At 41.5% G+C, this 17,133-nt stretch overlaps 1 protein-coding gene across 1 annotated transcript in view; it reads left to right on the top strand.

Annotated features, from left to right (window-relative positions):
* Nucleotides 1-7,012: 7,012 nt before the first annotated feature.
* SPRED1 (sprouty related EVH1 domain containing 1) overlaps nucleotides 7,013-17,133 on the top strand; it is a 55,968-nt gene continuing 45,847 nt past the window's right edge. Inside the window, exon 1 of the mRNA XM_021539295.3 lies at nucleotides 7,013-7,247. Within this exon, the coding sequence (XP_021394970.1) occupies nucleotides 7,219-7,247 (29 nt within the window). The 5' untranslated portion in view covers nucleotides 7,013-7,218. The remainder of the gene's footprint in view (nucleotides 7,248-17,133) is intronic.

Here is a 17,133-nt window from a genome sequence, read left to right on the forward strand (position 1 = left end):
AGGGCACATAGAGTAGTCATCACATAGGTTTGCAGCACAAGACCATTTGTAGGAAAATAAACAAGTACAGTGCAGAAAGTCTCTGGGTTTAAAATTCTTTTAAACTAAATTATTTTGATGAAATTGTCAAAATAAGCATGGAAGAAGATACTGGAGTACCTGGGCACCTGAAGTGGTACAAGGCAAGTTCCTCCTTTGCTATCCTGTCACTGTGCAGTCTATTTTCTAAAACAAAGCCTTGCACAACCTCCACTTGCACATGAGTTAACACTCCATTCAGACCTTGCTTATCCATTCTTGATTTCTTTCTGCTTCTATCAGACCAGAAGAGCTTGAGAGAGTTATGCATGTGTTTGCATATCTGAGGGACCCTTAAAAATAGAGTGGATATTTCCATTCTCATTTCTAGAAGTGAGAGAAATCAGGGTGGAATAAGAATTATCCTCCCATGGAAGTCAAGTGATGTAGGAACCTACTTCCTCATGACTGAACATATTAAACGGTTGTGCAAATGCTCCTTGATGATTTTACTGAAAAAACAAAAACAGGTCTGCTTGAACTCCCTGCAGTGGTAAGTTGAAACTTACCCATCTGTGCCCTGAAATAAATTTAAAGTCTGCATAAAATGAACCACAGCATCTCAGCTGCAATCTCTTCAACTGCATTGCAAGCTCTTGTTCCCTCACACCACACCCTGGAAATATTCTAAATGAATTGCCGAAGACTGCACAAAAGAGGGTTGCAGGGCTGGGAGGAGAACCAGGACTGCTGATGGGTGATTCTGTGTTCAGTTTCCCCTAGACAGAGAATCTCTGCATATGGTATAGAAATGTGTCTCCTATTTCTATTTCATATGGCCTGAAATGACTGCAATTAATCTGTCCCCAGCTGCTGGCCAGCAGGTACCACTGTAATTTCTGAATATATTTGGGGCTTTCCCTTTGGAGGATCCTGAGAACTGATTTTCTAGGTGACTACTGATCATAACAAGTCAAAAAGCAGAAAAAAAGAGAAACACACAAAAGCTTATATTAAATTAAGAACAATATTCTAAGTAAGATTTTAGCATGTTCTTCACAGAAAAATTACTTCTTAGCATAACCATTTGTGAACAAATGAGATTGCAGTCTTTTTAATGTACTTAAATAGTCTGTTTTCTTCCTTGGATTTACCCAAATTTTGTACCAAGCCACACTTTAGGGTAGCACACCTCACCACTGCCTCCCTAAAAAGCAGTTTTGCATGTCACCATCTTCTTGCTCCCCTCTCCATGTTATCCATTCTTGGGCGAGTGTGAGTGTTTGTCTAGTCACATGGTTAGCTGGAAACACTGAAAGACTAATCAGGGTGGTTTTCCCACGCTAGTTTTAATCTAAGTGAACATCCCAGTGAAGTACACTGCCCAACACACAGCTATTTGGGCCACCTAAGGTGCCAGATAGGGAAGGGAACAGAGTAGGACGAAGGTGCAGTTGTTTCAGTAGCAATGCTGTCCTAACCGGCCTTACCTTAAAGCATGTCATATATCACCAAAATCAAACATATACTAATCCCAAAGCACCTTGTGAGCACGCTCCAAAAGAATAGAATAAATTTCCTGAACTGATACCACAGATCACCACTGCAACTGCTGTGCATATCAACCACATGTGCCACATCAACATCACAAGATGTGTTCCACATCCTCCCACCTGGGTCTCCATCTTTCCAACATGTAGCAGTAATTTCTGTCCAGATAATTTTGGGTTATTGCAAATCATAAACTGGAATAATTTATGGAACTTTGATATTCTGATGAGTTAGATCCATCTCAAATATATTAGAATTGATAAGGATTTAACTCTAAAATTGTTTTGTATCTTGCCAGAAAACATTTTTTTGAGCCAGTAGCATCAAGTAGAACAAATAATTTTTTATCCCATGTGCAGTAACAGGATTCCTTAGAATCCTAGAACTTAACAAAATCTGACTTTACTGATATACTAATATAGATTTAATCAGCTCGGTTTAGCTAAATCCTTATTAAGATGTGTGTAATGACCACCCAGTGTTTTATCTCACACTAGGATTGTGAATGAAAGCTACTGCAGAAGAAATTCCCAAATAACCTCTAATAATTTTCCTCAAAATGGCAGAATATCCATCTGACTTTCATTTTTTGTAAATGTATCATTAGCATCTGTATACAAACATAAGATCATGGTGTTTTGTGGAGGCAGAGTTCCAAACTTTCATATTTAGGACTTAGAGCCATGAATTGGTCACTTAAATTCTGCAGTGACTGACTAATCTGGATTGCATTACTTAACCTCCACTGATCCTATTATGGATTTTAAGATGTGAATGCCATGCAGATCAGAATTATGCAACCTAACCTCTATAATCCATCTATATATAATTCTTCTGCCACACACTCAGAGTCCTGCTACACTCCATGGCCATTCCTGACAACCTCTTTCATCAGAGGTGTCACAGACACAATGTGGAACTGTTTCAAGGAATGGCAAATAAGAAGACTGGGCCAAATGTATATGTTTTGTACATGTTTTGCCCATAATGGTATTTGGTGAGTGATGTCTCTGCTGGACCTTATCTCAATCCACAAACCTTTAGTTGTGTTTTCTCTCCCCAGTCCATTTGCAAAGGGGAGTGACAGGGATGCTCTGGTGGGTACCTGATGTCCAGCCAGGGTCAGTCCACTACACTTACACAGATTTCTTCTTGTATATTACATGGCTTCCTAATAATATAATTACCTTCATTTTGCTTTAGCAGTAATGGTTGCCTCCCCAGTTCTCATTTCAAAAGTCCCACAGCTATCAAAATATTGCAGCAGAGCAATGACATTGACATATAAATTAGTTTTTGTAAAGTGCAACTTGAGGTATTTGATATAGCAAAACATCAAATGCAATGTAAAAAATAATGATTTTTAACCTCATTTGCCCTTTTCCATACTGAGCATATCTTGTCTCTAGCTAAGGAGTCATCTCTGTACCCACACCAGAAAGTGAGTGCATTTCAGCACCTCTAGTGATTCGAGTAATAGAAGCTTTCATTTTTAGAGGTAACTTTTCCAAGTCATAGAGAAGGTGGCCAAATTTCAACTCAGAACACATATATGGTGCAGATTCTAACAACAGCAGAGGCACAGAATTTACAAAGACAAGGCCCTAAAACATGTGCTGGTTGGAACAAAAAGTAGTAAGTTGTCTGAGGTGTCTGAATGGTGACATATATACCTAACTTGCCTCTGCTTTGTTTGCACAGGCAGGACTCACACATACTACAGAAATAAACTATTTGCATTGAAAACACCCGTTCGCTTAATTCTCCTCAAAAGAATCAAACGTGGAAAGCCCTGAAACCAGCTGCTGCTCAGCAAAATAATACCAGTACTCCAGGACTGTGTTCTTCCAGCTTTCTAGCCTGGACAGAGGAACACAAACAGGATTTCAGAACTGAGACACAAATCAGGGCAGATTTTCTGTCCTCTTTAGGATATTCAGGTAAAAGGAAGGAAACTGTCTGCAAGACCTCTGCTTCACACACTGCTGCATGAGACTGCTTGCAGAAGTTGAAGGACCTACCACAGGTGAAGAAGCAGCAGGTCCTTCTCCCCTTACTACCTCCACACAGAAAAATAAAAGCCCAGGATGAGTCTCACATTTTTCAGTTGACAACTGAATACACATTTTATTCTTAACAAAGAAGCTAATGAAAACTTTAAGGAGACTGAAATGATTTGAAAATTATTTGTGTTATATTAAAAAAAAGTTCATTTTATTGAATTGTCACTATGAAAATAATTTTTTAATTAAATATATTTAAGGAATCAGCATAAAAAACACACACCTAGATTAATGATCTTGTCACCATTATTTCTCATTCTTCAGATGCAGTGAACAGAGCTATACCACCAGACAAACTGAACTATTCTTGAGCATTCTTGTACAGAATCATGTATATTGACTTAATCAAAACAACAATTTACAGAATGTTAAATATTTTTACTTTAAAGCCAACAGAAAATGGGAAATAAATTTGCAGGAAGTCACATTATCTTGCCAGTCACAAGACAGGAAGTTGTCTGAGAGGATTCTTACTGCTAAGTAGAATATTATATTATGCCCACAGCTGTTTTAGATACTTTTCATGTGAATTGTAAAATTATATAAAAGTGGGTTTGTAATGTTTAGTATCTGGACGAGGTTGTGCCATGAATAACCGTTCCATTTTTGAATGTACTCTTCCGAAAAAAAAAAATTACAAAGCAACTGGAAATTTTCCCCTCAAAGCCTTCTACACAAAGAAGCAAACTTTAATGCTGCAGGTTTGAGATACGCTGCTTGAAACATATTAATGACTTTATCAGATAAAGCATGATAACAGTTTACTGTAATAGTACCATTAAGTTTATGGCAGAACCCCTTTTAAAGAACCATGGAACTTCAATCCCTAGGAATATTGCAACATAAACTATCTAGAAATGAAACATGCCTTTCCTTGCCTTCTAGGTAAAATAAAAATAGATTTTGTTTACAATGCTCTAAGCAACCACCCCACAAAATAAAAATCTAACTAAAACTGCATATACTTAGCGAAAAGAAACTATTTCCTTAACAAATATGCTACATAAGTGCAATATTGCCATGCTTCTGGGCATTCAAACAAATGATGCAAGTTTATAATCTGGCCTTCAGTGATGTGAGGCACTCCAGATTCCCTTTAAATAGTGAAAATTCCTTCTCCTGATTTCCCATGTTCCTGTCTCTCCCTCTTGGGAAAAAGCCAATCAACAGTAGTGTGGGAATCAGACACGTTATTACTGCCAGCGTAGCTTGCCCCATCTTTTTCAAACAGAAAAAGAGAGTAGGTCATTGGCACTCCTATAGTACCACCAGAGTAGGGAAAAAAAAAAATCTCACAGTTACAGGAAAAAATGAAATGGGATCACAATTGACAGAGAAGGTTCTTAGAGAGCAGCTGTGAAAAAGTGAGGAAGAACACAGGAAGCCTGAGGTAATGGAATGTGCATTGGGAAAGTGACGTCTTCCAGCAGCAGCACCACTATGTTTTGGGTTCTCCACGAAGTTTGGACAACGAAATATATCAGTTGGCAAGCATGCATACAAAGACTAAGAAGGAAGAAATAAAAATCCAACCGACAGACAAAACCACAGTATAATCTTTTATTATAACTTAATTTACTTGATGGTCTGACTCATGATTTTTGAGTCCTCCGGGTTTGCAGCTATGCTCCACTTTTTCACCAGATCAAGCAGCACATTTACCGTGTAACTTCCTGAAAAGGGATTTGGTTGCTGCTGCTTCTTGATTTCACTGCTTTACCTAAATCAACTACACATGCTTCTACTTCAGCGTGCATTTAGAAAAAGGGACAACTCAAGCACAAACCCTCTCGTGCCGTCACTCCCTTAGAACCGCATTTCGGAAATAATTACGAGGGCCCCGCTTTCCCCGGTCTCCGGAGCGCAGAGTCCCACAGGGCAGCGCTCGGAGCAGCGCAGCCCGGGCTGCCGGCCGCCCTGCTCGGCCCGCCGCGTCCCAGCGGGGCCCGGGGGCTGCGGGCGGCCGCTCCGGGAGGAGCCGCCCGGAGCAGGTATCGGGCCGGGCACCGCTTCCCCAAGCCCCCGCGTCCCCAGAGACGGCCGCACTTTCGCGGCTACATTCACTCCGGCTTCAAAAAGTAGCTGAAAAGTGGGAGCCCAGCCCGCAGGCGGAGACTCCGGCGCTCAGCCGCGCCTGCCCCAAGCCCCCCAGCCGCTGCAGGCGCCTGAGCCGGGCCCTTTGCCACCGGCGGCCACCGCTCCCGGGACCCCTTCGCGGCCCGCGGGGGGCTGCGCGGAGCCGCTCCGAGCGGGGGCCGCCGGCGCGCCGGGCCCCGGCAGCGGCGGCCCCGCGCCCTCGGAGCAGGAAGGAGCGCGGCAGCGGGCAGCCCGCGTATCCCTCCGCGGCGCCGTGCGTGCGTGTGCGGCGGCGGCTCCCCGGGAAGCGCGTGAGGCAGCGCCAGGGGAGGGAACTACTTTCAGGAAACTCGAGCGCCGGGCAGCGCCAGGCGCCGCGGGGAGGGCGGCGGCGCGAGCCCGTCCGGCGGCGGGCGCGGGTCAAGGGGATTACTTTCCTCCCTTCGCTCTTCCCTCCTCTCCCGCCTCCCTTTCCCCCGTGGTTATTTTGGATCAAGCTGTGGCGGCGGAAGGAGCCTGAAGTCAACGCTTCCGCCCAGTTTTCCTGTGAGGAGGAGGCGGGGGCGGCCGCGAGGAGCCGAGGCGGCGGCAGCGGCCGCTAATGGAGTTGTTGCCGGGGAGGAAGCGCCTCCGCTGAACTTCCCCGCGGGCTTTCTCCCTCCTCTCCCCCTCATCCTGCAGCCGAGGGCTCCTCTCTGGCCCCGGGAGCTCGGCTCCCCCTCCCTGCTCGCGCCTCTCCTCACACAAACAGCCGTGACGCATCCTCGCTCTCCGCCGTCCCCCCCCTTCCCACCCCCAGGCTGGTTTAAAACGCCTCCCTCCCCCCGTCGCCAGCCTTCTCCTTCGGGCCGGCGCGTCCTCCCTCCGCAGTGCTTGGCGTCGCTTTGGAGGGGGTGGGAGATCCTCGCCGAGCCTCTCTGCCCCCCTTTCCCCTTCCCTCCCCGCCTGCCCCGGCCTGTGGTGGCTCCGGTGTCTGGAGGAATTTCTGCCGCCGCCTGCCCCGGCTGTGCGCGGGAGGCGGGTGGGCAGGGAGGGAGGGAGGCGGCCGAGCAGCAGCAGAAGGAGGAGGAGGAGGAGGAGGGCAGCAACGAAGGCGGCTGCAGCGGGAGATGAGCTGCAGCGGGAGGACGGTGCGGTGCAGCTTTTTGCGGCGGGGAGCCTTCCCTTGTCTCCACAACTCTATCCCCCTCTAACTGGGAGCAGCTCAATATCAGAAGATCCGTGGGTTTTGCTTCTATTTGCTTCACCATCGCCACCATCATCATCGTCGTCTCCAACGATAGGGGAAGTAAGGCTGCACCGCCGGACATCAGGATTTCGGGTTTCCAGGATAAAGACCGCTCTCCTGTTCCTTCCCCCCGCCTCCCCTCCCTTACTCACCGCACGGCCCGTGCCCTGGCCGGGGGCGGCAGACAGGGGGTAACAATGGTGAAGTTTCTGGTGAGTTCTGGCTGCGCCCTGGCTGCGTCGGTGCTGCTCCGTGTGCCTGTCGGATCGTGGTGAGGAGAAAATGAGCGAAGAGACGGCGACTTCTAACGAGTAAGTGGCGGTGCTCCCCCTCCCCTGCGCCCCGGGATCGGAATGGGGATGGGGCTCGACGCGTCCCTTCGGCTCCGCGCCCCGCGGGGCCTTTGCCCGCGCACGTACGTGTGCTGTCCTCCCCCTGCGCGGACTGCGCATTTCTGCTCGCGTACATGGAAGCCCAGAAGCTCCCTCTTTGTGAAGGAGCTTAGTTATGGAAGGGCTACTAGCCGCTGGCCAGAAAAGCCTGATTTAGTTAAAGCCCGGTAGAAAACGGTGCAGGTAACGATGGTGCCTTGGAGGGGCAGGATAGGTCTGAAATGCCCAGAGAGGTGTCGGCACTTACTACCTCTGATAAAATCCTATTACTTGTAGATATTTCACATGGAAACTAGTGTGTGGGAGCTTCATCCTGCAGGAAACTGCTCCTGAATTTTAATTGGATGAGTCAGTCAGTGTAAATACAGTTTAAACCTACCCTAAAGCTCTTTTTTCCCTTTCTTTTTTCTCTTTTTTTTTTTTTTTTTTTTTTTCTTTTAATGAGCTCTTGGGACTTTCCCCCCTTCCCTTCCCCCTCCCCACCCCCCAGAGAGGAAAGGGATCTCTTAATATTTTTGCTCTGACTGGTTTGGATGAAATCCAGAGGAGATTGTGTGTGTGTGCGGCTGTATTCTCCTGCATGTAATTGGTCTTTGAAATACATTCGGGTCGGAGACGGTAAATGTTTGTCAGAAAATATCCGAGTTCTTTATGGCTTTGAAATAGGAATATAAAGTATTTTGAAACTTTTCTTGTGGTCGGGAAGTTTAAAGTCGATTGCTGCGGTCTCCGAGCCGTAGCGTTACGATTTGCGATGTCGATGTTTGCTCGGTCTTATTTTATGAATGATGCGGTGACGGCCGCGGCCATGGCGGTGGGGAGGGAGCGCTGCGCCCATTGTATCTGTAGGTAGCGGTGAGCGGCCGGGAGCAGCCGAGCTGACAGGCAGAGTGCCGACGGGGCTCCTCCGGCAGGAAAGATGGATTTCCCATTTCACTGCCTACTTCTGAGCAAAGCCTGCGCACCTTCCCGTGCGCTCCGCAAGCGCGGCGTTCGGGTCCCCGGGGAGCGGCGCGGGCCGGCCCCGCGGGGAGCGGAGCCCGGCGGGGCGCGGGGCGCGGGCGCTGCCGCCCGCGGCGCTGAGCGGGCCGGGGCGAGCCGGGCCGGGGGAGCCGCCGCGGCGCCCGCGGGGCCGGCAGCCGGGGCCGCCGCCGCCATGTTTCCTTTTTTTGTGAATCGCTCTCATTTGCATACCACAATCTCCATTCATAAAAAAAAAAAAAAAAAAAAAAAAAAAAAAAAAAAAAAATTGCGAAAAAAGAATTGCTGTCACCGCCGCTGACCTGCGGCGGAACCTGCCCTGCGGAGCGCACGAAGCGGCTGCTCCCGGGCTGAGGGCCGGCCTGCGGCCCGCGGCCGGCGGCGGAAGGTCTCCAGAAGCTGCTGTATTAATATGTACTGTTCGCTGCTTGTTGACACAGTTATGTGGGAAATATCAGCTCGGGGAGGTGCTGGGAACACGTGATCAGCTCCATTCATAAAATACCTGGCTGTCCATTCACAGTGCAGTACAGTGTCTGCATTCAGCAGCCTCGAAGATCAGACCTGCATGGGAAGGGAGAGGCAGCCAGGCCGGCAGGTTTATCGAAGAGGGCAGCAGAAAGAGGGCTTATGGCTGCGAGCATGGGAAGTCACTGTAAAGGGGGATGTGGAGGGACGAGACAGGCTTATTTTTATGGTTTATGTTTATCCTTTTCCTATAAAGGAGCATGAATTCAGAAGTACCTTCTCGCTGTACCATCTTACATTTAAACCAGGAAGAGTTTTATTCAGAAAATGTTGAAATATTGTCCCCTTCATGAATACTGTGTCAAAAATAGAATACTGACAATCAAATTCATTATTATGAATGTATTTTCAAGACAGAGAATTAATCCATTTGGAGTAATTTACATTTTATTGAACAATACAGCCTTACATCTGCAAAACATCATGGTGCAGAAGGAAGTCAGTCATACCTAATTAGGCATCTGAAAATGTTGCCTATTATACAGGTGACAGTGAAGACAACTAAATTGATAGAAATCAACATTGCTATTCATTTTTCTGTCTGTTTACTAAGAGAATTTTACAGCAGATTAGCAATCGTACTTTCTCCTTAACCTATGCCATGGCTAAAGAAACCTCTGAAATATCAGAATACTATGAATGTTTTTAATATGGTATAAATTACTTAGAGGGCACTGTATTATCTTTGATTTTAAATTTATTGAAAATTAAAAATCCCACAGTGGAATTTACTGATGAAGGATCCGCAGAGTAGACAGTGTATTTTTTTTATGCAGCTGTTTTGTGGTTGCCAGTGTTAAAATGGTGATGTTCATTGCTCATGAGTATGCTTTTTTATTATCTTAACAAATTACACAGAGGTGATCCTTAATTATACATCCATGGAGTAGAGGAGGCTTGTTGTTAGTACAGCCTAAGAGATATTACAAATCTTTATTTAATAAAAAAAGGAAAGTTCATATACAGTATTTGCTTTGCGTTTATTCAGTGGTGCTATAGAATGAAATGTGTTCTTATATAAATACCCTTACAAAGCACTATAAACTATGCTTTTTCTTAAAGAATTAATGGTTTTTTTGGTTTTTTTTTTTTTACCTCCTGTATTTAAATATCAGAAATAAAATAAGAAAAATGCTTCTCGGTTGCTTTGCTTTTTTTGACAGCATGTTTGGTGTGGCCAGAGTTATAATTTCTCTCTGGCTGCTTTTGCACATAGCACAAGCGTGTCACTTCAAATGGCTGGGAAATAGGATTGAAATGCCAGATAGATAAACTGTTAGTGAAAATAAGACAGGGTCTGCAGATTGAAATTAATGTATTAGAAGTTCACCGTGTTTAATTTTATCAGTAGAATTGATGGCATCAATGGCCTTGAGCTCATTAACAGATCTTTCAGCATATAAGAGTGAATACGGATATTTTGCAATGCATTTTGTGTCATTGTAGCTAACAGGAATATTCTGGTAATTGAGCATTATTCTTTGCTTATAAAACTTCATTTTACAGAGTCAGATATAAATATTAGTGGTGTCTGGAGTTTGACCTCAGTTAATAATAAATTCTCAGTGGTGGTGGGAAAGATTAATTAAGAAGCTCCATTAAGGACTACTAGGTTTCTTCTCGATCATGAACATATGCATATCATGAACATACACAGTTCTGATTACTACGGATGAGTTTTCATTGATGATTTTTACATTGTTCTTGTAATGATGTATTGTATTTGTCAGTTAGGTATTACTTAAATGAAAGTATTTCTGTACCTCAGATAATTTTATCCTTTTCTTCCTCAGTGATATTTTGCAGTCAGAGTGGTCAGCATCAACACAATATATTCCCAAAACCAATCAGTTTTTAAATGAAGGAATAAGTAGATTTTTTGGACTCATGGGTCAATTTGCTACTCATGCAACTGAATATAATAATGTTAAAGGAGTCGTGTCAGTGAGCACTACACCAAATTCCTGTTTTGATGGCAGGTTTGAATTGCTGTCTAGAAATGTGACTGAATTTCAGTATTGGGGAAAACAGAATAGTTTTGTGCTGTGTAGCCCTCATTCCGTGGGGATGAATGATGACAGGCTTAAGATGGAGTCGTAGTTGCTGCAATCGAAAAGTAGGAGCACTGCTTTACTGGCTTGTTTACTTTCCTCTGTATTGCAGGTGGCCACTTTTTGTTTCAGGGAATGCTACTGCTCTTGAATCGTATTCAGTTGTTTTTACATATTGTATTTCTTACAGATTCAGACTGTCACATGCTGATTGTTTTACCACATAACTATATTCATTTTCCTGGATAATTTAATTAAAGAGATTGTAAATTAAACACAGTATATTCTAATGATGTGTGCTTAATAACCTCAGGTTATGATGCTATAAACATCAAATGTTGATTTGAAAAAGTAAAGGTGAACTAAATTTTTAAATAAGGTATTTATTCATGTCTTCCTTTAATATAGATGAAAATGCTGTTTGTACTTCAGAATTGTATTCACCTTGCCTTACAAGCCCAGATACTGAAAGATGAATGTTAAATTGTACCATAGAAAGTAATGCCTGTTAGTTTGGGCTTACTAGTTGAGGATTTTAACACTTTTCAGCAGGTTAAATTTCTTTCTGCAGTTTAGGGCATATATAGACTCTGAAATTCTTTATCCCTCAATGAAAGGAATTTGTAAATAGAACTATATATATATATATATTTTTTTTTTTTTTGAGGATAGGATTTTCTAACCCAATTGATTATATTAAATCACTGCAATTCTAACATACTTTCATTTGAGGGAAAGTTGCTTATAGAGTCCTTGGGAGGCTTTTCCAGTCTTATGAACTGATTCTTGCTGTTTGGCTTTATGTTGTATGACACTGTTTTGAAGGTGAAACTGAATTTGCATGTTACATAATCTCAGAGTCAGCTGGAGGGGGGGATGGGTATTTTTACTTTTTTCTTTCAGAAAAAGGTTCACCCTAGCAACAGTCCTTGATTACTGTGATATTGCAGAAAAAATGCTTTTGGATGTTTCAGTGCAAGTGGAGCCAGCAGTAATATTTGAATTCAAGAATGCCGAGTGTTTCCCTTGTTTGTCCACTTAAATTGTAATGCTCTTGATGTGTTAAAGTGACTGTGAGGACATCAGCGTAATTTTTAAAAGTAAAGATGTTTCTTGAAAAGAATAAATCCTGACAGGATCAGAAGTCACAGGATTAAAGCTGAGGGTAATCCTGGTGCATTTGGGGGTAAATGCTGGCAATTTTGCTTGTTATTTAGCCATTCTTGTGTGTATCTGGAGAAACTGTCTGTATAGGTGATGACTTAATGGAATTATGATGAACACCAGAAATAAAAAATACTCTTCAGAGTATTAACACAAATTTGAAAAGGAGACAAAGGAAATAATTTTGTCTTTTTTGGTTTTTACTCTGCTGATTCCAAAAGACTGACTATGATATGACATAGAGTGTATGTTGTCTTAAATATTGTTGTTCAAATGTTAAATGTTTGCTTTCTCCCTTTTACTCTTCTTCCTCAATTACAAGATGTTACATGTTACTCTAAATAATTTGAAATATGTCTGGAAGTTGCCATATTGTTCACGATCCCAGTTTCTTTATGGCTGCTTTGAGAAGGAAATGTCTCTTTTTTTCCTTTCCATTCTAGTGTGCAAAAACACTTCAGCAAGTAAATTTAAGCTAGCAGAGTTTGCACAGTTATTGAATAACTGGAATTGATTGCAAACAAAAATTTAATATTCCCTAAAAATATAAAGTTTGTTCCTCCCTTCTCCCTTGAAAATATTCATACCTCTTTCTGAAAGCATTATCCATTGTTTTGTATCTAATTATGGCCAACTAATGTGCAACAAAGTTCCAAATTAAAATACAGTAAGATATAAACACATTTGCAACTTTTTTTATACTTTCTAATACTTCACTAGGTGTGTATTGCCATGTATTTCTAGACTTAAGACAATAGCAATATATACTTCTGTTGTGCTTGGTTTTTTGTACTCTGTAAGTAAAATTTGGGGTTTTTTTCGTTAATTCTTAGACTGTGCTCTAGTCAAATCTTTTGACTGTTACTGTTGCCCGTGGTTTTTCTCATTCATAAAGTGGTAACATTTTGTATATGGTAAAAAATTTTATGGTATGTTATACTAGCTTAAGCACAGCACCTCTCCTACCTGAAAGCTGTAATAGGAATCAATCTATAAGACTGCAGTGGTGTTGAGCAGCACTTAAACTTGTTAAAAGTAAGCAGACATTTTATAAGTGCATGTGTTTTCTAAGCTTTTCAAGCTTATCTTTACAGTAATGTTGATGCTGATATCTGTGATATCAATTTGTTTAAAAATAGATATTAATTTGTCTATATTCATTGCTTTAATTTTTCTCCTACATAGGAACAAGAAAAGGAAGAAAATCCAAGCAACCTGCAAGCCTTTAGATATGCTGAGGGACAAAAAAAAATTGCATTTAAGTGCTCTGAGTGCTAGAATTTGTTTATAAATGTGGTTCTGATTAAATAACAATTCACTTGCTACACACAGGCGCTAACTCCCAATGCCCCAGTTAAGGTGGGGAAAACAGATGATGATGGTGATACTATTATTATTATTACTATTATTAATTTTGTCCCACTATAATGACAGTAAATTAATCTATCTCTGAAAGGAAACCACTCACAAGCATTCTTCTCTGTAAGAACTCAATGTCATATGACAGTAAATAATTCAAACAGGGAAAACAGGCCATAGAAACTTCATCAATTACTGTGTTCCGTTCTGCACTGCTATGTGATACCAAACCTCCATTCAGAAGGATATATTTTTCATGTGTACACTATGCAAGAATTCACCAAATGTGTATAATTGAAACATCTAAACCATCTTAAAAATTAGGTGGTATAGCATCTGTTTCTTCTTCCCCCCCCACCAGATGTATTCATTCCTGTGTCTTGACTACTGCTGTTCATAATGTTTTAATTATGTAAGGAAGTCTAATTCTGCTAATGCAAGTTTAACACTCACCTATTCAGAATACCAGAAGGAATGCTGTGTCCCAAAAGCTTGGCTTGAATGGTTTTGTGAGCCAGTTTTTGACTGGAATGGTTTGCAAGAGCAGGTGTCATTAAAGTCTATGGAAGAGTTGGGGTTTTTTGAGGTTTTTTTTGAAAACTCCAGAAAATAGTAATAAATTAATAAGCCTTCTTCAAGATGATCTGACAGCTCTTAACAATCACTCTTTTTCTTTGACTCCTGCTGGTTAGTTGAGATACTGAAGTTTGTCAAAGCAAAAATGAAACTGATTTATTTCAGTTTTAAGTAAAGTCAAATGTTGTCAATAAACATAGGTAACAACAAGAAGCATCAAAAATTTCATTAATGAAACAAGTAATTACTGAAATCTAGTGCCAAGTTTATTAAAAATAACTGAGACTGACTGTCTTCTCTAAATAACCCCAGAACTGGTAAGATGTAGCTGTCAGTGAGGATTCCTGCCTGGCATTTTTATTCCTACAGAAATTGTGCAGAACTGTTTTGGTGAAGTGGTATAAACCTTGAGGGCAGAAGAGATTTCTCTCTCCTTAGCCTTTTTTGAAAGGATTAAGTAAGGGTAGTGAAAGGTGGGAGTACAATGCCTGCTCTGATTTAGGATTTTTTATGTAGCTTCTTAGAAACTTTTTAACCTCTCAGATGTGATAAAGTATTCTGAGCGCTGGGTATTCCTTACTGTGCATGGTGTGCTTATTCTGGATCCCAGTACAGCATGTCTTAATATGAGGCCTGTGATTGAGGCTGATATATGTTGAACCTTGAACAGGAATACATTTTTAAAAGGTGTAAAGAAGCTAATTCAGGATTTAGAGATGAGATTTGTACATTTAAAATGGGAAATCCTGATGGTTTTTTAAATCTATATATGGAGCTGACCTTATGTAACAAAGCTATATGTTTGTAAGCCCTAATTATTGTTGATAATCACTGGTCTTTGCTTGCTATAGGGTCAGCAATAATTTGGAAGTTTCATAGTAGGATAGACTTCAGACAGGTATGTTTGTGCCTTCTTCAGGGGGTAGTTAACTATCTCATTAGAAGTTCCACTTGTGATTCAAATGATACTGATCTGTGCTACAGATGTATGACTGTGCTACTGATGATGCAAAAAACTTTCAGCATTGCTGTCTCTAATTTTAGAAGATTTTTAAGAAGAAATTGATTGCTGGTACCAGTTGTATATAATGAGCATGCCAAGGGAGTGCAAAATTGTAAAATTAAATGTTTGAGAATTTTTGGGTTTGAGAACTGAGATTTTTTGTGCAAATAAAATCCATGTGGCCAGGATGTATGAATTTTGATGGTTTTGGTAATAAGACAGATACATAGTTGTAATCAGATTGCCTGGGTTCTGCTCTCAGACCTTCAATATTAGGAAATGGCCAATTTTCTTTTTTTTAAACCCCTTGCCTCATTTACTTCTCCTGTGCCAGAGAGGATTGTGTCTTCTGGTCATGCAGAGGTGGTTCTGTGTAATTGAAGACTGTGTCTTAGTAAGTGTTAAAATTCTATAAATACTAATATTGAAAAATAAAACAATATTCTGACACATTTGCTACGGGCTTTTTGTTTGATTTGTTTCTTCCGTTTAGTCTGATTTTAGTCTTTAATCTTCAGATTTCGACTATGTGAGCATTTCAAATGTTGGTAATATCACTGTAATTGCATCCAGACTTGTAGCATGCTATTTTTTACATTCTTTCTGCTAATGTGATTTTCTTAATCATTATCTGAAAGTTGGAGTTTTAGTGTTGGGGTTTTTTTCCCCCACCAGTTCAGAACCTCTCTAGTTTTTTGATAATTTTATTTGAGGGAATAATAAATTTGTTATGTTGAACTTTATTTTGGTTTGGTTCTTTTAAGGCAGTAATAGCATCTGTTATGAGAAGCCATGCATGCTAGACACATGCATCACAATGTGGCAAATCACAGAGTGCCACTGAGACTGTTAACAATGTATGGGCTTATTTGCTGTGCAGCTATCTAATGTAAGGGGTGCCATTAAGCCTGGGTTTTCTGTGGTGTCCCTCATGTATCCTATAGGAATTGTGTTATAGTTCAGGCCAGTAAGTGCAAGGTACTTGCTGCTCTCATTGACATGAAAATACCAGTTGATTTTTCGTTTCTTAATGAGTAAAAGAAAAGAATTATGTTTTCTATCTGGATATTTTTTTCCTCTTTTTGGGGGTTGGGGTGGGTGGGGAAACTTGTAGGTAAACTGTGTTCATTAAATCTTTTACTATGTTGTGCTTTGTGGTTCCCAAAGAAGTTAGTGTGTGTAAATCAAGCCATTATTAATTACGCAGTTGTTTTAATGCATTAAGACCCATAAGTGTCTTGACAGAATCTTGCTTCATTTTTCTACTTCTTTCAGCCTCCAGAAAACTTTTTAATGGATGTGTAACCACTGCTTGAACAGTCTTGTGATAATCTCTAGCACAGTACTTTGATGCTTTCTGTATTTGTACTGAACAGGCTAGCTTAAAATACCTTATATTGTCTTAGGTGTATTCAACTTGACACATCCTCTAGAAGAGCCCCCATATGCACCTTAAAATGTACGTGCTTTGTTACTATGGTGATGCAGAAGAATCGTGAATGTTAACAACCCGTGTTAGGTAATGGAGGATTTGCAGAAATCAGTTAAGCATCTGCCTGGGGCATGGGAAACTGAGTCTGTGACCATACCTGCACCCCAGCCTCTTGGCTGCAGGCAGGCTGAGGGGATCTTGTTATGGGATCTGCTTCCCTGTTTTCAGATTGAGGAGCGAATATGACTTTTTGGAAGTGGTCTCAGAATTTGAAGTAGTCATGCCTTATCATATACTTTTAAGTATCTTCTATCATATACTTTAGGTGTTCTGCATAGTGTAAATGAGATGCTTGGGCAAATGTGTGTTTGTCACTGACACAAACCTCATTTTGTTTTTCTTCAAACTACCTGGGCTGATGATGCATGAATTCATGAGCTTTCATTTCTCAGCTATGGCTGGTTGCAAATCCTGCACAAGGAGAACATGTCCACATTCATTCCCCTGAAGCAATGTAGAAAACATGAGCTCTTTTTCATCTATTAGTTGAATTCTGGATGAAGAACAGGTCTATTCAAGGAAGCTATTCCAGAACCCATGAATTTAGAGTGCTGTACTTTAGTGTAGTGTAATTTCTTGTGGAGTGTATTTTCCTTGTTCTGGAGTAAGTTGCAGTTAACTAGGGGAAAATTAATAACATTAAATGGTTAA

The sequence above is a fragment of the Lonchura striata genome, chromosome 6 (genome assembly GCF_046129695.1).
Source record: "Lonchura striata isolate bLonStr1 chromosome 6, bLonStr1.mat, whole genome shotgun sequence".
In the NCBI taxonomy this organism is placed as follows: domain Eukaryota; kingdom Metazoa; phylum Chordata; class Aves; order Passeriformes; family Estrildidae; genus Lonchura; species Lonchura striata.